The sequence below is a fragment of the Rhinopithecus roxellana genome, chromosome 14 (assembly GCF_007565055.1).
Source record: "Rhinopithecus roxellana isolate Shanxi Qingling chromosome 14, ASM756505v1, whole genome shotgun sequence".
In the NCBI taxonomy this organism is placed as follows: Eukaryota; Metazoa; Chordata; class Mammalia; order Primates; family Cercopithecidae; genus Rhinopithecus; species Rhinopithecus roxellana.
This window is the reverse complement of record NC_044562.1, coordinates 3,064,053-3,090,470: the sequence shown is the minus strand read 5'-3', so window position 1 is coordinate 3,090,470 and position 26,418 is coordinate 3,064,053. Positions and strand designations below refer to the sequence as shown.

General features: G+C 36.2%; 1 protein-coding gene across 3 annotated transcripts in view; it reads left to right on the top strand.

The window, feature by feature from the left end:
* KYNU (kynureninase) overlaps nt 1–9,554 on the top strand; it is a 162,503-nt gene extending 152,949 nt beyond the window's left edge. For all 3 annotated transcript variants that reach the window (XM_010353829.2, XM_030916883.1, XM_030916882.1), the window contains 2 exons: nt 7,649–7,879; nt 9,286–9,554. In XM_010353829.2, the coding sequence (XP_010352131.1) occupies nt 7,649–7,879; nt 9,286–9,411 (357 nt within the window). In that variant the 3' untranslated portion in view covers nt 9,412–9,554. The remainder of the gene's footprint in view (nt 1–7,648; nt 7,880–9,285) is intronic.
* Nucleotides 9,555–26,418: the final 16,864 nt, after the last annotated feature.

Here is a 26,418-nt window from a genome sequence, read left to right as displayed (position 1 = left end):
AAGGCATCATTCCCCTTTAGGACAGTGATGATGTGGCAAATAATCAGTTCCGTCATTGCAGTGGTAAAGCAGCCGTAGGTGATACATAAATGAAAGATTGTGGCTATGTTTTCATAAAACTGTATTTTAAAAAAGCAGGGCCTGGCACAAAGACTCACGCCTGTAATCCCAGCACTTTGGGAGGCAAGGCAGATGGATCAATTGACCACAGGAGTTTGAGACCAGCCTGGGTAACATAGTGAGATCTCGTCTCTATAAAAACTACAGAAATTAGTCAGGAGTGGTGACAGTCTCCCTTCATTCATGTCACCAGCCCCATTCATGTCATTCATGTCACCAGCCCCATTCATGTCATTCATGTCACCAGCACAATGCTTGGCACATTGTTGGCACATAGTAAATATTAAATAGAATTCTTTTGGGGAGATACATTTTTTACTCCACTTAGTATCTGTTTAAACATGAAAAACTTTCTTAACTTTCTCTTGGCCTCTCTGTATACTAAATAAGCATGCAATATTTAGTTCTTCATAAATTCACTTATTCAACATAAATTTATTGAGAATGTGCCTGATGTGATTACTGCGGGCTATACTTTTCTAGTTCATTGTAGGTGAATGAACTGACCAAGTACCATGTGACAAAGCTAGGAAAGACTTACTTGAAGGAAAAAAAAAGAATAATCAGAGTAAACCGAAGATTAAATAAGGTTGTCTCATGAAGTATGGTGATTTAATGATTTTTTTTTAAAATTGGGACTTCTATGCCATTATATCCATTTATAGTCCCCACTATCACTGACTCTATATTTTCCTTTAAATTAATTTATATTTTTATTCGGGTAAATTTAGTCTCACCCTGAAATGATAAATATACATAACCAGAAAATGGAATTGTGATTCCTTAGATACTATTATTTAGTAGTAGACTAAATGCAGTCAAGTAAAAATATATGGCTTATATAGTATAGAATTCATAATAATGTAAATATATAAAGTAAATATATATTGTATACGTATATTTAAAATATGTTTTAATTAAATGTGCATATGTATTTCTAATAGTGGTTTTACGTAGAACTATTCAAACAAGGATTTGAAATTTTTTCATGTCTCCTTCAAAAATCATGTAGTTTTTTATTTTTTAGCAAAAACTTATAGAGGATTTCAGCATCAAATGAGTTGGACAGGATGAAGATTCAAAATTCCTTCTAATCTAAAATTGCGTAATTCTGTGAATACTTATAGCAGTTTCTCATTCTGGCCACTGGATGGCAGCATCAAGTTCCTCTGTTTTTATTAAATTTCACCACTGGATAGTGATCATCACCTCATTTCATTCCATCTCAATTTAAAGCGCACCTACTCAGTTTAACCACTAGATGGAGCTTGTGTTGTTTTCACTTCATGGCAGAATTTTTCTTTAACTTGGAAAACAGACATCGTAACGAGATTTTTCAGCCGGTGATACATATTTTGGAAAGTTTTTTTGAGTAAAAATCTGCTTAGTAAATCAGATAATGATATTTGAGTTGTTTTTATAATATCCATTCAGACAAATATTTTGTTTAAACATTTTAAAACAAAACAAAGTTTCTGCATTCCTTGCAAGTTTGTATCAGGGAGATGTGTGACAATATCAGAAGCACCAGGACATACCTTAGGAAGAGCTTGTACCTAAAGTAATTTCCTCTGATGGACCATATCTTTGCAAATAGCTTCTCAGACATACCTGGAAATTTCCTTTTGGATGCCCTCACTTTGGCATACCTTCTGCAGTGGACTGTTTTTTCTAGCAGTATTCATCCTTCTGCTGTGGGAAAGGAAGCACTTTCCTATTTTTCCTGCCACTGTTTTCCTACCACACTGCATTAGAGTCATCTAGACAAAGTTTTTATTTTCACTTATAATCTGACAACTGATTTATTTTTTCTTTCTAATATCTAAGCTTAAACCTCAGTCTCCTGAGTAGCTGGGACTACAGGTGTGCACCACTACACTGGGCTAATTTTTGTAGTTTTGTAGAGACGAAGTCTCACTATGTTTACCCAGTCAATATCTAAACTTAAAACCCTAAAGCCACAAGAAGAATGACATGCACTTCTCTGCGTCTTCTAATCACGTATTTCCGTTGAGCCTCTTTCTACTCATTTCACTGCCGAGACTATGTTCTAACCAAAATTATCGTTAGTTAATCAAGTCTTATGTTGGTAAAAGTGTTTTTCAAAATTATTTCTTACTGTAAATTGCAAAATTTTTGAATTACAAATTAATGTATTGAATTGTTTCCCTTTCTGTATCCAACTGTTAAAATGTCCTATTTTTCTAGACATTTATGGGCTTCTCATGTGAGTAAGCATCAGTGAATTAACTATGTTTCTATTAATACCTACCTTCAAGTTTTATTATTTATATGTAGAGATGAGGTCTTGCTCTGTCGTTCAGACTGGAGTGCAATGGTATGATCGTAGCTTACCATGGCCTCAGACTCCTGGGATTCAAGTGATCCTCCTGCCTCCGCCTCCCAAGTACTGGGACTACAGGTCTGTGCCACCACACTTGGCTGATTATTATTATTTATTTTATTTCTTTATTTTTGAGACAAGGTCCCCCTCTGTCACCCCTAGAGTGCAGTGATGGGACCTCAGCTCACTGCAACCTCCACCTCCTGGACTCAGTTGATCTTCCAACCTCAGCCTCCATAGCAGCTGGGAGTACAATGAGTGCACCACCATGCCTGGCTAATTTTTGTATTTTTTGTAGAGATAGGATTTCGCCATGTTGCCTAGCCTGATCTCGAACTACTGGCCTCAAGGGATCCTCCACCTTGGCCTCCTGAGTAGCTAGGACTACAGGGCATGCCACTGTACTCAGCTTGTTTTTAAATTTTTTTAGAGATGAAGTCTGGCTATGTTGTTCATGTTAATCTGGAATCTCCTGCGTCCATGTTAATCTGGAACTCCCGGCCTCAAGCGATTCTCCTGCGTCAGTCTCCTGTTTGAAGTGTTTGTTTTTCGGTGCCATAAAGAAATAGCAGTTGAATATAAATTTAATTTATTTAGTAAGGCCATTTTTGCTTCCTGCAGAAAGGGTACACTCACCAGCAGTTTTGCCACAATAGTACACCAAACAAAGGAGACAGGGTCATTTACAACCTCACGCGTCCACCCTACTGCTGTGTCCGGTTGCCACTGGCTGGAACAGGACCTCACATTCTGTATTTGTCCTGATTGGCTAGTAACTTAGAACTTTTTAAAAGAGGTAAAGGTAGAGGGGAACCAATGAAGGAGGAAGTAACTTGTGGAACGCTAAGAAAGGTACAAACACTTTTAAATAAGGAAGAGGAACTGGGCTATGACCCACCGCTTGCTTGGACTGGTATGAGCATGCCAGGGCAAATATTTAGGCTAAATTGTGGGAGCTAAGAACTAAAGTATATTGATTTATTTATTACAGCTAGCAGGTATCTAAGAATGTTAGCACAGGTCTTTGAATAAATTTTGCTTCTAAGAGAAGTTACTCTTTATTCCTAATTAGACAGGAAGGAAAGTCTTTGAAGAGGAACCTCTACTTTACTTTTTACACTGCTAAGCAGTTGAGATGACAGACATGAACCACTGCACTCAGCCACCTTATCTTTTTAAACCAGTGTATTCCATTTTAGGAGATAGGTGGTTGAAGTTTCAATAAATGAAAGAAGTAAATGCATGAATCAAACTGCCTCTTTGTTGTCTCTACTTTACTTTTAAGAAATACTCAACACAGTCAAATACGAACTGGAGGAGAGATTCTATACCTAAGAATCAATTGTATATAAATAAGACCTTAGATTTTTAATACAATGACTTTTTAAAAAGATATTAATAGGGCTTTTGAAAAAAATACATGTGTATATGGTTGATTGATATTAAAAACAGCACGCTGTAATCAGTTTCAAACTGTCCTTTTGTTTATATTTTTGGATCCAAATCATTTATACAATAATTCTTAAAATATTGTGGATCAAGGGATGAAACCTGAGGCCAGGAAGCTGGAGGCAAGTACTCTCTCCCTCAATGGACACAAAGTGTGACCTCACACAGACAACCACTCCCTTTGGATGTATTTGCCTTATTGTTTAAAGTAAGATGTTTGGACAAGATTATTTAGGGAGGCCGTGCACGGTGGCTCAAGCCTGTAATCCCAGCACTTTGGGAGGCCAAGACAGGTGGATCACGAGGTCAGGAGATCGCGACCATCCTGGCTAACACGGTGAAACCCCGTCTCTACTAAAAAATACAAAAAACTAGCCAGGCGAGGTGGCGGGCGCCTGTAGTCCCAGCTACTTGGGAGGCTGAGGCAGGAGAATGGCGTAAACCTAGGAGGTGGAGCTTGCAGTGAGCTGAGATCTGGCCACTGCACTCCAACCTGGGCAACAGAGTGAGACTCTGTCTCAAAAAAAAAAAAAAAAAAAAAAAAAAAAAAAGATTATTTAGGAAGTCTCCTCAATTTTCAAAATACTTAAATTTAAACAATACATATATTATATTTGAAGGTTCATATTTATATGTAGCAATAGGTAGACAATATTTAGGCCCTTTCAGTATTCTGAATTCATAATGAAATAAATAGCTTCAAAATATGAAGTTAGAGCATTCAGTTAAAATACATGGCGAGTCAGAAGACTCAACAAAGAAATGTACTATATGTTTCCTTTCAGAGTTCCTAGGGAGCCAGTTTTAAGAATCTAAGAGAAGAATACGACAATTGAAAACATCACACCAAACTTATTTTTCCTGTTTATACTTACCTAGCTTTTCTAGCTTCATGTTCATTTTGTCAGTAAGAAAAAAAAAAAAAACAAGTAGTTGAAACTCTGCCAAGTATTATCTTTTAAGCTGAATATTTTTCAAACCACACTTTTCATTTTTTTAATTAAAAAAATTATTCTTTCTCAATTTTGAAAGCATAAAACTTATGAGAACCAAAAAAGAAAATAGAATATTTATGCTACTTCCCTATTATTCTCTCTCAATATTTTTATGTGAGGCTCAGAATAGACTTTTACCCTGTGTGAGATGAATTTAAAAGTACCTTGGAATGCAATTGCCCTTCTTGTGGTTGTAATGGGGAAAGTAAGTTTTATATTTAGAAGTTATTTTATTATTAAAAAGTGACAACATTCCACTGTATATTAAGATGGAAGCTATTTGTCATACCAAAAAATTTGGTTTCTAGTTATCAAGAGAAAGCTGCAAGAACAACAGTCCCTAAGCCCCTTTAAAAACTAAATTCATGTAATATTTCTTAAAGTTGTACTAACCTATGCATACAAATGAACTATCATTAAATGTGATACTTCACATATTGATTGCCCCCATGTACATATTAGGGCACCCATAGCATAACCACAAAATTTCCTAGATTTATTTATTATTTAGAATTTCTTAGAATATTATTAAGCTCCAGACAGAATCTTGGAAAGATTCCTCACATAGTTTTTTATTCCAAACTTCACAGCCAAACCAGCTGTGGCCTATGCCTTGCCTGTCCCTGCTCCTCTGGGAGAATTTTGATTCTTGGCCCTTGACCCAAAACTTGGTAGTGTTCCCTTGAGTCCTCATTATGCCAAGTCTGCCTACATTTTGCTTTGCCCAAGAGAATGAAGAGATGCCTCCTACCAAATTCTGTGTAACCTGGGTCATCTGAGTCTTGGAGCACTATTATTTGTACCCCAGATCTCGGGGGCTTATGAAACCAAGATATCAGCCTCTGCTTGAGCTGTCTCTGTAGGCGTCAGACATTGTCTGGGAGGTGTGGTGGAGGAGAGAGACAGGCACCATTCTGTCCTGTGTTTCCTCTCTTGCTTAGATATCATTTACCTTCAGTACAATTCCCACCCTCTCCTTCAGCCAATCCATAGCCTCCATACAGTATAGTTCCAGGAAATCTATGGCTGAATGGTTTGAGTTTTATTAGAGTGCCTGCCTACACATGCCACGTGTACATACAGGAATAACTGTTTTCATAGACTTGATAAAGTCTCAATATCACCAAATGGCCCTATCTTTGCTCTTGATATCTTTGCTCATGACACAAAAAAGGAACATTAAGTGGCAGGCCAGTGCATCACACTCTGTTTGCAGTTCATTCAGTTCTTATACGTAGGATATATTTTTACACTCTACTTGACCTTAAGAGATAAGCCAGAAAAGCACATCTGTTCTGACCCCTAATATTCCAACACCAGTTATTGTGTGCCCTTGTCACTCATCTTAATATGAGACATCTCAGGCAGCAAATGGCAGTATTTTCACACCAGTGCTAGAGTTTAGAGGGGGGAAAATGAGAGAAAGCAAGCCCAAATGCTTCAGTAAAAATAAATGCATTATCTAATATTATTTGCTTTCCTCTCTGAGAAAACTTAGCATTATTATTTAACTGCTTGTTTTCTTATTGTTAAACTGGAAGAAATTTAGGAGTCAGTAAAGCAGTTATAAATATTACCAGTAACACTGATTTCCACATTTGCACATGTTTAGATCATATTGCACTTTTTTGGGGATAAACAAACTTTACATAAAAGTTGGAAAAGTCTTCTTGATTATGATTTCAAAAAGTGGTTTTGGGGAAAAGCTTACATTGTATGATATTTAAATCCATTTTTTAAGGTATGTTTTACTTGATTAGACTAAGTTAATTTAAAATAATTTGAAGGTATGTTCCCAGACCAAACTGATGGTTGGGCTATTATTTCTCGTGGCCCAGTAACAAGATGCAGATGAACAGGGGAGAAAGAGAGTTTTTATTTCTGTAACTGGTTACAGGGAGAAGGCCTGGAAATTATCACTAGACCGACTCCAAATTACAAAGTTTTCCAGAGCTTATATACCTTCTAAGTTATATGTCTGTGTAAGTGTGCATTCATCTAAAGACATAAGTGATTAACTTCTTTTAATCTATAACTAAGGTCTGAGCCCTGAAGACCTTCCTCTGCAACCTCAGTAAATTTACTTAATCTAAATGGGTCCAGGTGCTGGAGTGATTACCTTTATCTTGTCTCCTGCTAAATCACTGAGGTGTGAGGAGTTCCTTTAGACCTTCAATAAACTTGTTTGCGGAGGCCTGGGGAGTTTCTTCACACCCAAAGTAAAAGCTTGTTTAATCGTAAATGAATCCTATTAAGAATTCCTTCATTATTTTGTCATGCTTTAAGGCCCAGGGAAGGCCTAGGCAAAACTCTTGGTGGGCTTTTGTTACATCCCAGCCTTGTATAAGGGCATGGGCTTTTTTCGTTTTTAATATTTAACTTAACCATTCGGTCAGTACTGACACAGTTGTGATAGAGGCCTGCGTTAGTGAGACCTGGCCTGCCACAGGTACATGGTATTAACTTACATTTTCTTCCTTTGCAAGTTTTATTTAAGTGACATTTGTACAATTTTTCTGTCATGGAAATTTTACCTCCAGTGTTTAATAGCAAAGCATTTAAAGGAGGGCATGATTTTACAAAAAAAAAAAAAAAAAAAAAAAAAAAAGATTATGTAAAAGGAGATATTTATTGGAAAGGTCAAACACGAGCATTTCCTTTTTATGCATGATTTACTCTTAATTTTTGCTTCTTTGTAAATCAATAAAACACTTTAATCTGATTGTTTCTCATTCCACAGATCTTTAAGCAAGCGACAATGAAGGCATTGCGGAAAAAATCTATTTTGCTAACTGGCTATCTTGAATACCTGATCAAGCATAACTATGGCAAAGATAAAGCAGCAACCGAGAAACCAATTGTGAACATAATTACTCCATCCCATATAGAGGAGCGGGGGTGCCAGCTAACAATAACATTTTCTGTTCCAAACAAAGATGTTTTCCAAGAACTAGAAAAAAGAGGAGTGGTTGTAAGTATGTCTTGCTTTGCTACCAGGTTTTGTCTGTGGGCTGCATGTTAGCGAGAACATTTGGATTGTTTGGTTTATTCATTGTTGCATGTTATTTCACATCAGTCAGTCAATTAAGGATAAATTAAGTGCCAACTAAGCCCTCAGCACTGTGCTAACTGAAAGGCATAGAGATCTGTCATTTCTGATAAAAAAGAAGATACCACAAACTTGGGTTATAGGAATAGTTTTTTGTAACTTATTCTTTTCATAACAGTTTGGGCAGAAAAAAATTATTATTTCATCATACTCAGTCAGGACATTGTTTTCTCTAGTTTGTACTATAATTCATTTATTGAAAGAATGGAATTAAAGATCATACCAATTTATTGAAGGATAAAAAAAGAAAGTCTTATTTAGTTGCTTGATCAAATTAAGTTACTTTCAACTTTGTCACCTCAGTCAAAAAAGATATATATACACTTTCCAGGAGTGGTAACACTGCAAGGAATAATTTTTTTTAACCCTTCAGCCTATATGACCTTCTTGAAGGTCTCTTGAAGAGAACTAATAAATGTGAACTGAGTCATTTCAGGGAAAAAAAGATAATGTATCTACTTCCAATGATTATGTAATTAAGGCACTGTTTGGCTCATGTTTACCTCCAAACCTGTAGGAGAGGTTACCTCCAGATGCTGAAGGCACAAGTCAGAAGATTCTAGATCAGACTCTGCCATTGTCAAGCTCTGTCCTCTTAGGAAAGTTCATTAGGATCTATTGGCTTGAAATTTTCATCTGTATTTGGGGTATAAAAATAATTACCTCCAAGAGTTGTGATTGGATTGAAATGGGACAGCACACATAAATGATATACTATATTGTCTAGCCTGTAGCAGGTGTTTTCTAAAGTTAACCATAGCGATCTCCAGGCATGTCCAATTATCTGGTGCTACTTCAGGACCTACAATGTAGCTCACTTCTTATTTGTGAGATCACAGATTAGAGAATAACTTGAAGGATAATTTACTAAAACTCTCCAGACCCCAGTGAGGTTTTCATTCACTTAAATTCATCTGAGTTCCAGTCCTTCCATGGGGTCCCCACAGGAAAAAAAAAAAAAAAAAAAAAAAATGAAAAACTGTATGTATGATCTATTAAATGCTTAAGGAAGATAGCTGCTGAATAGATTTCAGGAATTTATCTTGGCTATTCACGCACCAATCCATTCTTATTTCTTAAATTATTATCAAGAGAAAAGTTTCATAAAACATAAAAACACCATGTTTTACTTAAAGTAAAAAATTTTGCTTATATATTAATTTTTAGGGAAATCATTATGAAGGTACTTTACATAAGTTTATCTTGAATCTATATTTTCAATGTGTGAATAACACTAATATTATTGTGGCTTTATTTTTCCCCCACAGTGTGACAAGAGGAATCCAAATGGCATTCGAGTGGCTCCAGTTCCTCTCTATAATTCTTTCCACGATGTTTATAAGTTTACCAGTCTGCTCACTTCTATACTTGACTCTGCAGAAACAACAAATTAGCAGTGTTTTCTACAGCAACTTAAGCAAATTATACTGAAAGCTGCTGTGGTTATTTCAGTATTATTCCATTTTGAATTATTGAAAGTATGTCACCATTGACCACATATAACTAACAATAAATAATATATCTTACAGAAAATCTGTTATAATTTTTTAAGGTCTGTGGCACTGAGGAGTCCACAGGGCTGCCTCGCTGCTTGGTGTTTGGGGGACCGAAACTGTGTTGGTTCAAGTATTATCTATACAGTCTCGATAAGCTGTCACATTTCATGGTCATTGACATGTTTTATGTGGTTTAATTTCTGATTGAACTGACAACTTCATAATGTTTGTGCAATTATTGTGTCAATTTTGGAAATATTACTTTAGTTTCAATTTACCAAGGAGTTTCTTTGAAGCATTGTAGTCTGATATATATACATACATATATATATATACACACACTCACACACATGTGATTTTAAAATGTTACATCCAATTCCAATCTAGGGAAAAGGAAATACATTTCCTGGGGTAGTGACTTTCAAATATATTTTGGGCACAATCCACATTGCTCCTGCTGATCTATAATACCAGAAACAAGTATGTATGTGAATATACACCATATATTATTGATTCTAAGATACTTTTGTCATATTTTAACATCTTTGAAAGAGGACCCATCTTTCAATTTTCAATCAAGTTTCTTACAGTCACCGTTGGCCATCTTTCTCATTACCATCTATGAAATTAGCATGCATCTCAAATAAATAGGTACCATCTTCTATTTGATAAAATAGTCTAAATAACAAAAATAAAAGTGTTTGCACTTATTTGCCTGTGCTCTAATATGTACTATTCTATTTTATGTCATTATAAGAAATGTTGGAAACTCATTATACTGATTTCCTCACCCACTCGTGAGCTCTAATTCACACTTTTTAAGAATGTTTCTTTCTTTAATGTTATCATAATCTCTTACTTTTTAAATGGGAACTACCCCTAATATAAGGGCTTAGATATTATATTACTATGTTTCCATAGTAAATAAATAACCCCAAGATCTTTTTGAGGATTAGAGGTATAAGAAATACGTACTCCATCTCTTGACCTTTTTGTCTCAAATCTGTGGACCTTTCTCACCCACTTTGAAAAACCTAAAGTGACACTCAGCCCTGTTGGACTTACCTAGTTTTCAATTGTTGATGCCACAATCATTATTTATAAGTTGACAAAATAGCATAGATATGTATACATAGCCAACAAGAAAGAGTGACATAATTATTGCCCCCGATTACACAAATTTGAATGAAATAAACAAACTTAGATAAACATTTTGGATGGTAGATGTAAATAATAATATGTGGAGCTCCAACATCAACACCTACCAATACCAGTAACTACTGATATTTATCAAGTACTTACCATGCACCGTGTATTGTACTATCTTACTCGTGTAATCTCCCTTAATTGAGTGGTTACATACTGCTTTAGCAAATCTTCCCACTGCAACTAATCCTCATAGATGGAAGAGTTCTCAAAACCTTAAAACTCACGCGTGAGTGGATTCATATATATATAATTATTATTATACTTTAAGTTCTTGGATACATGTGCAGAACATACAGGTTTGTTACATAAGTATACATGTGCCATGGTGGATTGCTGCACCCATCAACCCATCATCTACATTAGGTCTTTCTCCTAATGCTAACCCTCCTCTTGCCCCCCACTCCCTGACAGGACCTGGTGTGTGATGTTCCCCTCCCTGTGTTCATATGTTCTCATTGTTCAACTCTTATTTATGAGTGAGAACATGCAATGTTTGTTTTTCTGTTCATGTGTTAGTTTGCTGAGAATGATGATTTCCAGCTTCATCCATGTCCCTGCAAAGGACATGAACTCATTCTTTTTTATGGCTGCATAGTATTCCATGGAATCTTTGTGACACATTTTCTTTATCCAGTCTATCATTGATGGGCATTTGGGTTGGTTCCAAGTCTTTACTATTGTGAATAGTGCCACAATAAACATATGTGTGCATGTGTCTTTATAGTAGAATGATTTATAATCCTTAGGGTACATACCCAGTAATAGGATTGCTGGGTCAAATGGTATTTCTGGTTCTAGATCCTTGAGGAATCACCACACTGTCTTCCACAATGGTTGAACTAGTTTACACTCCCACCAACAGTGTAAAAGTGTTCCTATTTCTCCACATCCTCTCCAGCACCTGTTGTTTCCTGTGATCACCATTCTAACTGGTGTGAGATAGTATCTCATTGTGGTTTTGATTTGCATTTCTCTGATGGCCAGTGATGATGAGCATTTTTTCATGTGTCTGTTGGCTGCCATCAGAGAATACTATAAACACCTATATGCAAATAAACTAGAAAATCTAGAAGAAATGGATAAATGGTTCAACATACACAAATCAATAAACGTAATCCATCATATAAGCAGAACCAAAGACAAAAACGACATGATTATCTCAATAGATGCAGAAAAGGCCTTTTACAAAATTCAATAGCCCTTCATGCTAAAAACTCTGAATAAATTAGATATTGATGGGACGTATCTTAAAATAATAAGAGCTATTTATGACAAACCCACAGTCAATATCATACTGAATGGGCCACTCCTATTCAACATAGTATTGGAAGTTCTGACCAGGGCAATCAGGCAGGAGAAAGAAATAGAGTGTATTCAATTAGGAAAAGAAGAAGTAAAATTGTCCCTGTTTGCAGATGACATTATTGTATATTTAGAAAACCCTGTCATCTCAGCCCAAAATCTCCTTAAGCTCATAAGCAACTTCAGTAAATTTGTTTAAGTCTCTTGTAGATTCGGTATATTTGCCCTTTGTCAGATGGATAGATTGCAAAAATTTTCTCCCATTCTGTAGGTTACCTGTTCACTCTGATGATAATTTCTTTTGCTGTGCAGAAGTTCTTTAGTTTAATTAGGTTCCCTTTGCCAATTGTGACTTTTGTTGCAATTGCTTTCAGTGTTTTAGTCTTGGATTCTTTGTCCATGCCTATATCCTGAATGGTATTGCCTAGGTATTCTTCTAGAGTTTTTTTTTTTTTTTTTTTTTTCTGGGGTTTTAGGTCTTACAATTAAGTCTTTAATCCATCTTGAGTTAATTTTTGTATAAGGTGTAAGGAAGGGGTCCAGTTTCACTTTTCTGCATATGGCTAGCCAGTTTTCCGAACACCATTTATTAAATAGGGAATCCTTTCCCCATTGCTTGTTCTTGGCAGGTTTATCAAGGACCAGATGGTTGTAGATGTGTGGTGTTATTTCTGAGGCCTCTGTTTTGTTCCATTGGTCTATATATCTGTTTTTATTCAGCACCATGCTGTTTTGTTTACTGTAGCCTTGTAGTATACTTTGAAGTCAGGTACTGTGATGCCTCCAGCTTTGTTCTTTTTGCTTAGGATTGTCTTGGCTATACGGGCTCTTTTTTTGGTTCCATATGAAATTTAAAGTAGTTTTTTTCTAATTCTGTGAAGAAATTCAATGGTAGCTTGATGGAAATAGCATTGAATCTATAAATTACTTTGAGCCATATGGCCATTTTCAGTATATTGATTCTTCCTATCTATGAGCATGGAATGTTTTTCCATTTGTTTGTGTCCTCTCTATATCCTTGAGCAGTGGTTTGTATTTCTCCTTGAAGTGGTCCTTTACATCCCTTGTAAGTTGTATTCCTAGGTTTTTTTTTTTTTTTTCTCTTTGTAGCAATTGTGAATCAGAGTTCACTCATGATTTGGTTCTCTTTTTGTCCTATATACCTATATTGGTGTATAGGAATGCTTATATTTTTAAAATGGAAGATGATGTCTCTCTATGTTACCCAGGCTGGTCTCAAAACTCCGGGGCTCAAATGATCCTCCTATCTTAACCTCCTGAGTAGCTGAGACTGTAGTCACACACCACCATGCATGACCAGGAATTGTTTTTGAACTTCATAGTGGTAAACAAAACAGATGTGTTTTCAGTTCTCATGGAATATGGAGCTTAGTAGGAGAAACATATGTTGAACTTGTAAGCAGAGAAGTAAATCTACAGTGACAAACGTAATTTCTGAAGGGTATTAATTAGATGGCTGAGTGAGGGGAAGATTTGGAAGGTGCTCTTACGTTTATAAATGTTCTACAATATTTCATGCTAATCACATTAAAATTATATCAAAATATATATACGAGTCATGGAAAGCATAATCAGCACCATGTACTCAACACCTAGGTTAAAAACTAACATTAAAAATTCCCTTTCCAGCTCACATTCTGCTCCTTCCCCAAATCCGGAGATAACCATTGAATTATATTTTGTTTTCTTCATTCCCTTACTTTCTTTAAGTTTTACACCCATGTATGTACCCATAAAAATCTATTAGCTAATTTTGGTTGTGCATGAATATTGTATAAATGCAATTATACTGTATATATTCTGCTTTTGCACATATTTTTAGATTCATCCATTTGTGGCATGTAGCTCTCCATTCATTTTCATTGCTGCTCAGTGTTGTATTTCAAATTTTACATTTATTTTAGAGAAGAGTAATAAACCATCTTTAAGTTCTAATATGCTACAGGTAATTTTGTAAACGATGTGAGGTGATGATTCTATTTCATTTTTTCCCATATAGATAATTTATATTATTAATAATTCCTTCTCTTTCATAAGTCAGATTTCTATATATCTATATAAATATAGATATGTAGATATATGAAAGCAATATATATATGGACTTCTTTCTGGGCTATCTGTACTTTCACACTGGCTAATTTGCTTGTTTTTTCATCAATACTTCACTGCCTTAATTACTACAACATAGCAGGGCCTGGCATCTGCTAGATTAAGTTTCTCAGCTTCTTTTTATTAAGACTGCCCTGAATTGGCCTGGTTATCCTGGACCCCCTATTTTTTATATATATTTTTGAATACATCTAAATAAATTTAGAATAAATCTATTGTGTTCCATAAAACCCCTGTTGGGATTTCAACTGAATTGCAATTAAATTTTAGATCAGTTTTGAAAGAATTGACTCAATAGTGAGCCTTCCTACCCAAGACCATCACATTTATTTATGGTTTCTTTAATGCTTTTCAAAATTTTTTATTTTCTCTATTATGGAAATGCACATTATAGTTTGACAAATTCCTAAGTACTTTTAATTCTTTTGTCATTCCACTTTATCATTTTTGTTGTTGTTTTAAAAGACAGGGTCTCGCTCTGTCACCCAGGCTGGAGTGTACTGATGTGATTATAGCTCACTGCAGCCTCAACATTCTGGGCTCAAGTGATCCTCCCACCTCAGCCTCTGGAGTAGCTAGGACTACAGGTATGTGCCACAGTGCCTGGCTAATTTTTAAGTGTTAAATTTTTTAAAATGTTGTAGAAACAGTGTTTTGCTACATTTCCCAGGCTGGTCTCAAACTCCTGGCCCCAAGCAATCTTCCTGCCTCAGCTTCCCATACTTGGATTATACGCATAGGCCATGGCACCAGCTCCATGTGTTATCTGTTATAAAATTTAATATTTAACTGATAGTACTCTGTATACATGAATTTGACTGATACACATTTTTAATGTAGGAAATTATGTGCAAATGAGCACACTTTTCTCTTTCCTTCTTTCCTTCCTTCTTTCTTTCTTTTCTTTCTTTTCCTTTCTTTCTTTCTCTTTCTCTTTTCTTTCCTTCTTCTTTCTCTTTCTCTCTCTCTCTTTCTCTTTCTGTCTCTCTCTCTCTCTTTCTCTCTTACCCTCTCTCTTTCTCTCTTACCCTCTCTCTTTCTCTCTCCCTTCCTTCCTGCCTTCCTGCCTTTTATTCTTTCCTTCCTGCCTCCCTCCCTCCTTCCTTTCTTTCCTTCTTTCCTTCTTTCCTTCATTCTTTCTTTCTTTCTTTCTTTTTCTTCCTTTCATCTTCTTTCTCACAGGGTGTCACTCTGTTGCCCGGGCTAGAGTGAAGTGGCACATGATCATCCATCACTGCAACCTCCAACTCAAACGCTTGAGTGATCCTCTGGCCCCAGTTTCCCAGGCAGCTGGGACTACAGGCACGTGCCACAACGCCAAGCTAATTTTTAAAAATAATTTTTTTGGCCGGGCGCGGTGGCTCAAGCCTGTAATCCCAGCACTTTGGGAGGCCGAGACGGGCGGATCACAAGGTCAGGAGATCGAGACCATCCTGGCTAACACGGTGAAACCCCGTCTCTACTAAAAAAAAAAATACGAAAAACTAGCCGGGCGAGGTGGCGGGCGCCTGTAGTCCCAGCTACTCGGGAGGCTGAGGCAGGAGAATGGCGTGAACCCGGGAGGCAGAGCTTGCAGTGAGCTGAGATCTGGCCACTGCACTCCAGCCCGGGCGACAGAGCGAGACTCCGTCTCAAAAAAAAAAAAAAAAAAAAAAAAAAAAAAAAAAAAAAATAATTTTTTTAATAGATTCAGAGTCTTGCTATGTTGTCTAGGCTGATCTCAAACTCCTGGCCTCAAGCAATCCTCCACCCTCAACCTCCCATTACAGGCATGAGCTGCTACTCCTGGACCTCATTTTCTTTCTTTCTTTTTTTTTTTTTTTTTTTTTTTTTTTGGAGACAGAGTGTCTGTCACCCAGGCTGGAGTGTAGTGACATGATCTCAGCTCATTGCAACCTCTGCCTCCTGGTTTAAAACAATTTTCATGCCTCAGCCTCCCAAGTAGCTGGGATTACAGGCATGGGCCACTATGCCCAGCTAATTTTTTTATTTTTCATAAAGACAGGGTTTCACCATGTTGGCCAGGCTGGTATCGAACTCCTGACTTCAGGTGATCCACCTACTTCGACCTCCCAAAGTTCTGGGATTACAGGTGTGAGCCACCACACCCAGCCCCTCATTTTCTTTTTGATTTTTATTTATTTTCCTCTGTTTTTCTTCTTTTGAATTTAGGGATGTGTGTGTGTGGGGATGTATTAAGTCTCTTTTTTCTTTCAAGTTTTGTGGAAATTATACACATATTCTTTGTTATTTTAACAATTACTCTGGCTATTTTAACATGCAAACATAATGAAATTTAGAATTAGCCATTTTTATAACTCTCCTTCTGACTAGTTGAAGAAATGAGAGTGCTTTAATATAAAACAGCCAACTCTTTACTTATACACTATCACTGTTCATTATAGCATTTTTAGTCTAGCTTCCTCCCTCCTCTCTCTCTCTCTCTCACTAATCTTTGCTATTTCTCCCTACAATTCAGAATTTTGTTTATTGATGAAGTACATATATAATTTATTACAATTCATTTTAATGAAGAACTTTTAGTGGTAAATTGTATTAGTCTTCAGGAAAAAGCACTTTTATTGATACTTTTTTCTCATTACTTAAAAATGGTTTCACTTGATATAGAATTCTATGTTGACAGTAGTTTTCTTTCAGGAAGTAGAAAATATTAAGTTACAGTCTTTTGACTTCTATTACTGCTGTTACGCATTCAGCTACCTCTTACTACTTTGCCCTTAAGGGCTCTTTGTCTTTAATGATCTGCACTTTTATTATGGTGTGTCTAGGCAGTTATTTATTCTATTTCTTTATTTGCTGTCTATCCAAGATTATAGGATTAATTTTTTAAGTTCTAGAAAATTCAGAAGTATCATTTATTCAATTATTACCTCTTTCTATTATTTCCTTTTTAAAATAAAAGGATATATGTTAGAATTTTCCACTCTCTCACGTATGCCTTTAACCTCATATTTTCTATTTCTTTCTATTTCTATTTCTGGGCTGCAATCTTGTTTAACAATTCTAAAACATATTTTTTAGTTTCTAAAAGTTCTATTATTTTTCTTTTCAAAATTCCTTCCATTTGTGATCTTTTGAATGTACTTCTGCTTTAGGCATTAGTAATGGACATTCTGGTTTCCCATTGAGGTTTCCTTCATCAGCTGTTCTGCCTGGTGGCTGCCACCAACAATTTTAGGTACCTCCCTCCTCATACTTTGGGGTCAGGCCACACACTATAAATGATTGGGAAAAAAATGAAAATATGAAAAACTTACACTTTTTATCAGTCAGGAGAAGGATAATCTTCACACTACAGTTTATGCTTCAGAAGCCACCCCTTCTCCGTGGGTTAGACCATGACTAGAAGTTTCCTGATACCATTCCCCTGCCCAGCTCTTTTGGTGATCCCCTTCACTTCCTCTGTTACAGGTTTCCCTGATGAGCACTGCTTCAAGAAAACATAGTTATCCAAATCCCAGTCTCAAGCACGCTATTGTGGGAACCTGATCTAAGTCAGCGTTTTCCTTATCTAATCACAAATACTTTATAGTCCATATCTAGTATATAATGAATGTACAGTTGTTTCTGTTGGAGTTCACATATGATGCCTTGTTTCCTTTGTAGTTTTGTGATTGATAGCTTTGAACTGCTCATTTACCTTGACCTTTTGAATTCTTTGAAAACTGAGTTAAGTCTGATTTTCCAGAGTTTTTGTTTGCTTCTGCCAGTTGCACAGAATCACTGAGAAGAACATTTTAAATTCTTATTTTTTGTTTTATTCAGATCACATAAGTAGGATTTAACTGAATATATATAATATATAAACATATATTTATAAAAATAAAAACATAAAATATGAAATACATAATACAGTATAAAATCTGTGTTAACATGATCATTAAATATATATTTACATAGTATAAATATAATAAATATTTAAAGCAATTGTATTTTTAAAAAATTTCTTCTAAAGAAAAACAGAATACATGTGCAGGTTTGTTACATAGATATACGTGTGCCATGGTGGTTTGCTGAACCTATTGACTCGTCTTCCAAGTTCCCTCCCCTCACCTCCCACCCCTCAACAGGCCCTGGTGTGTGTTGTTCCCCTCTCTGTGTCCATGTATTCTCAACTCCCACTTATGAGTGAGAACATGCAATATTTGGTTTTCTGATCCTGTGTTAATTTACTGAGGATGATAGCTTCCAGCTTCATCCATGTCCCTGCAAAGGACATGATCTCATTCCCTCTTATGGCTGCATAGTATTCCATGGTGTATATGTACCACATTTTCTTCATCCAGTCTATCAGTGATAGGCATTTGTGTTGGTTCCATGTCTTTGCCATTGTAAATAGTGCTGCAATAAACTAAGTGTGCATGTGTCTTTATACTAGAGTGATTTCTATTCTTCTTCTATATACCCAGTAATGGGATTGCTTGTTCAAATGGTATTTCTGATTCTAGATTGCCATATTGTCTTCCACAATGGTTGAACTAATTTACATTCCCACTAACAGTGTAAAAGAATTCTTATTTCTCCACAGCCTCACAAGTATCTATTGTTTTCTGACTTTTTAATGATTGCCATTCTGACTGGCATGAGATGGTATCTCATTGTGGTTCTGATTTGCATTTCTCTGATGATCAGTAATGTTGAACATTTTTATTATGTTTTTGGCCACCTAAATGTCTTCTTTTGAGAAGTGTCTTTTCATATCCTTTGTCCATTTTTGGGTGGGGCTGTTTTTTTTCTCGTAAATATGTTTAAGTTCTTTGAAAATTCTGGGTATTAGACTTTTGTCAGATATGTAGATTGGAAAAATTTTCTCCCATTTTGTAGGTTGCCTGTTCACTCTGATTATAGTTTCTTTTGCTGTACAGTAGCTCTTTAGTTTAATTAGATTCCATTTGTCAATTTTGGCTTTTGTTGCAATTGTTTTTGGTGTTTTAGTCATGAAGTATTTGCCCATGCCTGTGTCCTGAATGATATTACCTAGATTTTCTTTTAAGGTTTTTATGGTTTTTGGTTTTACACTTAAGTCTTTAATCCACCTTGAATTAATTTTTGTATAAGGTGTAAACAAAGGGTCCCATTTCCATTTTCTGCATATGGCTAGCCAATTTTTCCAGCACTATTTACTGAATAGGAGATCCTTTACCCTTGCTTGTTTTTGGCAGGTTTGTTGAAGATCAGATGATTGTAGATGTGTGGTGTTATTTCTGATGTCTCTGTTCTGCTCCACTGGTCTATATGTCTGTTTTGATACTAGTACCATGTGGTTTTGGTTACTGTTGCCTTGTAGTATAGTTGAAGTTAGGTAGCCTGATGCCTCCAGCTTTGTTCTTTTTGCTTAGGACTGTCTTGGCTATACGAGGTCTTCTTTGATTCCATATGTAATTTAAAATAGTTTTTTCTAATTTTGTGAAGAATGTCAATGGTAGTTTGACAAAAATAGCATTGAATCTATAAATTATTTTGGGCAGTATGGCCATTTTCAGGATACTAATTCTTCCTCTCCCTGAGGATAGAATGTTTTTCTATTTGTTCCTGTCCTCTCTTGATTTTTATTTTTATTTTTATTTTTTGAGCAGTGGTTTGTAGTTCTCCTTGAAGAAGTCATTCACTTCCCTTGTTAGCTGTATTCCTAGGTATTTCATTCTCTTTGTAGCAGTTGTCAATGGGGATTCATTCATGATTTGGCTCTCTGCCTGCCAATTTGTGTAGGAATGCTAGCAATTTTTGCACATTGATTCTGTATCCTAGGACTTTGCTAAAGTTGCTTATCAGTTTAAGAAGGTTTTTGGCTGAGACGATGGGATTTTCTAGACATAAGATCATGTCATCTGCAACAAAGATAATTTGACTTCCTCTCTTCTTGTTTATATATATACACTTTATTTCTTTCTCTTGCCTGATTGCCCTGGCCAGAACTTCCAATACTATTTTGAAAAGGAGTGGTGAGAGAGGGCATCCTTGTCTTGTGCCACTTTTCAAGGGGAATGTTTCTAGATTTTGCCCATTCAGCATTATATTGTCTGTTGGTTTGTCATATACAGCTCTTATTATTTTGAGGTTTGTTCTATCAATAACTAGTTTATTGAGAGTTTTTAACATGAGGGGATGTTGAATTTTTTCAATGGCCTTTTCTGCATCTGTTGACATAATCATGTGGTTTTCACCTTTAATTCTGTCTATGTGATGAATCACCCATATTTATTTGCATATGTTGAACCAACCTGGCATCCTGGGGATGAAACCAACTTGATCGTGGTAGATAAGTTTTTTGATGTGCTGCTGGATTGCTTTTGCCAGTATTTTATTGAGGATTTCTACATTGATGTTCATCAATGTTATTGTCCTAATGTTTTCCCTTTTTTTGCTGTAGCTCAGCCAGGTTTTGGTGTTAAGATGATGCTGGCCTCATAAAACAAGTTAGGGAGGAGTCCTTCCTTTTCTTTTCTTTCTTTCTTTTTTTTTTTTTTTTTTTTTTTTTTTTGTAATAATTTGGTAGAAATGTTACCAGCTCTTATTTGTACCTCTGGTAGAATTCAGCTGTGAATCCATCTGGTCCTGGGCTTTGGTTGGTTAGTAGGATATTTATTACTGCCTCAAATAGAGAACTCATTATTGGTCTTTCAATTATTATTTCAATAATTTGAAATAAGGAAAATTTGAAATAATTTGAAATAATTTGAAAGAAGGAAATTCTTAATTTCCTTCTTTATTATTCTAGCTAACAATCTATTTTATTGATTTTTTTCAAAAAATCTGGTCCTGAATTTGTTAATTTTTTGAAGGGTTTTTCTTGTCTCTATTTCCTTCAGTTTAACTCTGATCTTGTTTATTTCTTGTCTTCTGCTAACTTTGGGGTTTGTTTGCTTTTGGTTCTCTAGTTATTTTAGTTGTGATGTTATTGTGTGAATTTGAGATCTTTCTAGCTTTTTGATGTGGGCATTGAGTGCTATAAATTTCCCTCTTAACACTGCTTTAGCTGTGTCACAGAGATTCTGCTACATTGTCTCTCTCTTCTTATTAGTTTTGAAGAACTTCTTGATTTCTGCCTTAATTTTATTATTTCCCCAAGAGTCATTCAGGAGCAGGTTGTTCAATTTCCATGTAGTTGTGTGGTTTTGAGTGCATTTCTTAGTTTTGAGTTCTAATTTGATTGTGCTCTAGTCTGAGAGATTGTTATAATTTCATTTCATTTGCATTTGCTGAGGAATGTTTTACTTTGGATTATGTGATCAATTTTAAAGTAAGTGCCATGTGGCAATGAGAAGAATGTATATTCTGTTTATGGGTGGAGAATTCTATAGATATCTGTCAGGTCCACTTGATCCAGAACTGATTCAGGTCCTAAATATATTCGTTAATTTTCTGTTTCAATTGTTATCTAATATTGTCAGTGGGGTGTTAAAGTCTCCTACAATTACTGCGTTGTAGTCTAAGTCTCTTTGTAGATCTCTAAGGACTTGCTTTATAAATCTGGATGCTCCTGTATAGGGTGCATATATATTTAGAATAGTTAACTCTTCTTGGTGAATTAAACCCTTTACCATTATGTAATGTCCTTCTTAGTCTTTTCGTTTTTTAATCTTTGTTGGTTTAAAGTCTGCTTTGTCAGAAACTGGGATTGAAACTCTTGCTTTTTTCTGTTTTCCATTTTCTTCATAAATTTTTCTCCATCCCTTTGTTTTGAGACTATGTGTGTCTTTGCAGGTGAGATGGATCTCTTGAAGACAGCATACCAATGAGGTATGGCTCTTTATCCAGCTTACATTCTGTGTCTTTTAATTGAGGCGTTTAGCCAGTATACATTTAGGGTTAGTATTGTTATGTGTGAGTTTGATCCTGTCATCATCATGCTACATGGTTATTTTGCAGACGTGTTTATATGGTTGCTTCACAGCATCATTGGTCTGTGTACTTCAGTGTGTTTTTGTAATGGCTTATAACAATTTTTCTTTTCATATTTAGTGCTTCCTTCAGGAGCTCTTGCAATACAGGCCTGATGGTGACAAATTCTCTCAGCATTAAGATCTGAAAAGGATCTTATTTCTCAGTATTAAGATCTGAAAAGGATCTTATTTCTCCTTTGCTTATTAAGCGTAGTTTGGTCAGATATAAAATTCTAGGTTGGAAATTGTTTTATTTAAGAATGTTGAATATTGGCCCCCAATCTCTTCTGGCTTGTAGGGTTTCCACTGATAGATCTGCTGTTAGTGTGATGAGCTTCCCTTCATAGGCAAACTAGCCTTTCTCTCTTGCTATTCTTAACATTTTTTCTTTCATTTTGACCTTGGGGAATCTTATGATTATGTGTCTTGGGGTAGATCTTCTCATGGAGTATCTTACTGGGGTTCTCTGGATTTCCTAAATTTGAGTGTTGGCCTATCTTGCTAGGTTGGGGGAGTTCTCCTGGATGATATCCTGAAGTATGTTTTCCAACTTGATTCCATTTTCCTCATCTCTTTCAGGTACCCCAATCAGTCAGAGGTTCAGTCTCTAGATAATCCATATCTCTCAAAGGTTTTGTTCATCCTTATTCATTCTTTTTCTCTATTCTTGTCTGCCTATCTTACTCCAGAAAGGTATTTATAGAGCTCTGAGATTCTTTGCTCTGCTTGGTCTATTCTGCCATTGATACTTATGATTGCATTGTGAGGTTTTTGTATTGTATTTCTCAGCTCCCTGAGGTTGGTTATGCTCCTCTCTAAATTGGCTATTCTGTCTATCAGCTCCTGCATTCTTTTATCATAATCTCTAGCTTATTTGCATTGGGTTACAACTTGCTCTTTTAGCTCAGTAAAGTTTATCATTACCCACCTTCTGCAGCCTACTTCTGTTATTCAGCCATCTCAGCTGCAGCCCAGTTCTGTGTCCTTGCTGGAGAGGTGTTGCAGTCATTTGGAGGAGAAGAAATACTCTGGCTTTTTAAATTTTTAGTATTTTTGCATTTTTTTTCTTATCTTTGTGGGCTTCTCTACCTTTGATGTTTGTGGTTGCTGAGCTTTGATTAGGGTTTTTGTGGGGTCTTTGTTGATGTTGCTGTTATTTTCTGTTTGTTTGTTTTTCCTTTAAGAGTAAAACCACTTTTCTGTAGAGCTGCTGTTGTTTCCTGGGGGTCCACTCCAGACCCCAGTTTCCTTGGTTTTTCCTGAACCAGGAAATATCACCAGTCAAGGCTGTAAAATAGCAAAGATGGCAACCTGCTCCTTCCTCTATAGGCTCTGCACCAGAAGGGTAGTGTACCTGTTCCTGGCCTGAATGTGCCCATAGGGGGTGGCTGCAGACTCCTGTTGGAAGCCCTCACCCAATCAGGAGGAACAGGATCAGGGACCTGCTTAAAGAAGTGGTCTGGCTGCTTTTGGTAGAGCAGATGTATTGTGCTGGGGGAGATCCTTCCTTGTCCAGACCCTTCGGACTCTCCAAAGCTGGCAGGCTGGAATGGCTGAGTTGACCAAACCACAGAGATGGATGGCTGCCCCTCCTGATCAGAAGCTCCATTCCAGGGAGAGATCAGAGCTTTGTCTATGTAACTCTGGCTGGAGTGACTGAAGCCCCCACAGGGACATCCCACCCAGGACATCCCTGGCCACACTATTTTGCCTCCACTTCAAACCTTATGTTGCTATTTTCAGTGTCCAAACTTCTGATCATCTAGAGATTCAGGCACAGCATCTACAGAGCTCTTTAAGCCATAAAAAAAATTCTGTCTTCATCTCTACAGCCATCTTCTTGCCAAAATAAGTGAGGAAAGATTATGTGAATACCTGGATTCCAGCAGGAGCTAAGCTGGCCGAGTTTGCTTAAGTGAGTTCTTTCACACACAACCCCATATACACTTTTGATAGAAAATTCAGTGAGGTTTTTTCTTTCTTCTATCATTGTTGTTGGGTTCTGATTACTTCCATCTGGCTTCAGTGGGTCAAACTGGACCTCTGGGGAAGAGCACAACTCTTCTTGGGGTGCACAGCAGGTCAGGCTCCTCAAGTGAGCTGGAGCTATTTTTGCAGGGGGTGCAGGGTGGGATCAGAGGATGGGATGCCCCAAAGCTCGTGTAGGTGGGCAGTGGGAGGTTGTCTGCTAACATGCTGAGTGCACAGGGGCTGTAGCCAGCCACTTGAGAACTTCAAACTCCACTTTTCTGCACTGTACATATATATGAAAAAAAAAGTCTATATTAAAATATATTAAAATAAATATTTATATGAAAATATACATATTAATATATATTTATTTAAAATATGAGATAAATGATATTAAATATGCATAATTTATTGCAAATATTTTATTAAAATATATTAAAATATATTTATAGTAAAATATATAGAAATATGCATTTATAGTTAACATATAGTAAATGTATAGATATATTTATAGTTTTATATATATATATATTTATATTTGACACAGGGTCCCCTTCTGCAGTGGGGAGTGCAGTGGCACAATCTCAGCTCACTGCAACCTCTCCCCACTGCTAGACTGCTAGCTAGACTAACAAAGAAAAAAGAGATAAGAATCAAATAGACACAATAAAAAATTATGAAGGGGATAGCAACAGTGACCCACAGAAATAAAAACTGCCATCAGTGAATACTATAAACACCTCTGCACAAATAAACTAGAAAATCTAGAAGAAATGAATACATTCCTGGACACATACACCCTACCAACATTAAACAAGGAAGAAGTCGAATCCATGAACAGACCAATAACAAGTTCTGAAATTGAGGCAGTAATTAATAGCTTACCAATCAAAAAAAGCCGAGGACAAGATGGATTCACAGCTGAATTCTACCAGAAATACAAAGAGGAGCTGGTACTATTCCTTCTGAAACTATTCGAAACAACTGAAAGGGAAATAGTCATCCCTAACTCATTTTATGAAGCCAGGATCATCCTGATACCAAAATCAAGAGAAGACACACAAAATAAGAAAATTTCAGGCAATATCCCTGATGAACATCAATGCAAAAATCCTCAATAAAATACTCGCAAACCGAATCCAACAGCACATCAAAAAACGTATTCACCATTATCAAGTCAGCTTCATCCCTGGGATGCAAGGCTGGTTCAACATACACAAATCAATAAAGGTAATCCATCACATAAACAGAACCAAAGACAAAAAACCACATGATTATCTCAATAGATACAGGAAGGGTCTCTGATAAAATTCAACATCTCTTCATGTTAAAAACTCTCAATAAACTGCGTATTGCTGCACATATCTCAAAATAATAAGAGCTATTTATGACAGACTTACAGCCAACATTATGTTGAATGGACAAAAGCCAGAAGCATCCCCTTTGAAAACCAGTATGAGACAAGGATGCCCTCTCTCACCACTCCTATTCAAAATAGTATTGGAAGTTCTGGCGAGTGCAATCAGGCAAAAGAAATAAATAAAGGATATTCAAATAGTAACAGAAGTCAAATTGTCTGTGTTTGCAGATGACATAATTTTATACATAGAAAATCCCATCATCTCAGCCCCAAAACTCCTTGAACTGATACGCAACTCCAGCAAAGTCTCAGGATACAGAATCAATGTGCAAAAATCACAAGCATTCCTTTCCACCAACAATAGGCAAGCAGACAGCCGAATCATGAATCAATTCCCATTCAAAATTGCTACAAAGAGAATAAAACACCTAGGAATACAGCTAACAAAGGAATTGAATGACTTCTTCAAGGAGAACTACAAACCACTGGTCAAGGAAATAAGAGAGGACACAAACAAATGGAAAAACATTCCATCCTCGTGGATGGGAAGAATCAATATCCTGAAAATGGCTATATGGCCAAAAGTAATTTATAGATTCAATGCTGTTTCCATCAAACTACCATTGACATTCTTCCTCAAATTGAGGAAAACTATTTTAAATCACATATGGAATCAAAGACGACCTCATATAGCCAAGACAATCCTAAGCAAAAAGAACAAAGCTGGAGGCATCAGGCTACCTAACTTCAAATTGTACTATAAGGCTACAGTAACCAAAACAGCATGGTATGGTACTGGTACCAAAACAGACACATAAACCACTGGAGCAGAACAGAGACCTTAGAAATAACACCACAAGTCTACAAACATCTGATCTTTGACAAACCTGACAAAAACAAGCAATGGGGAAAATATCTCCGATTCAGTAAATGATGCTGGGAAAACTGCCCAGCCAAACGTAGAAAATGGAAACTGGACCCCTTCCTTACATCTTATACAAAAATTAACTCAAAATGGAAAAAAGACTT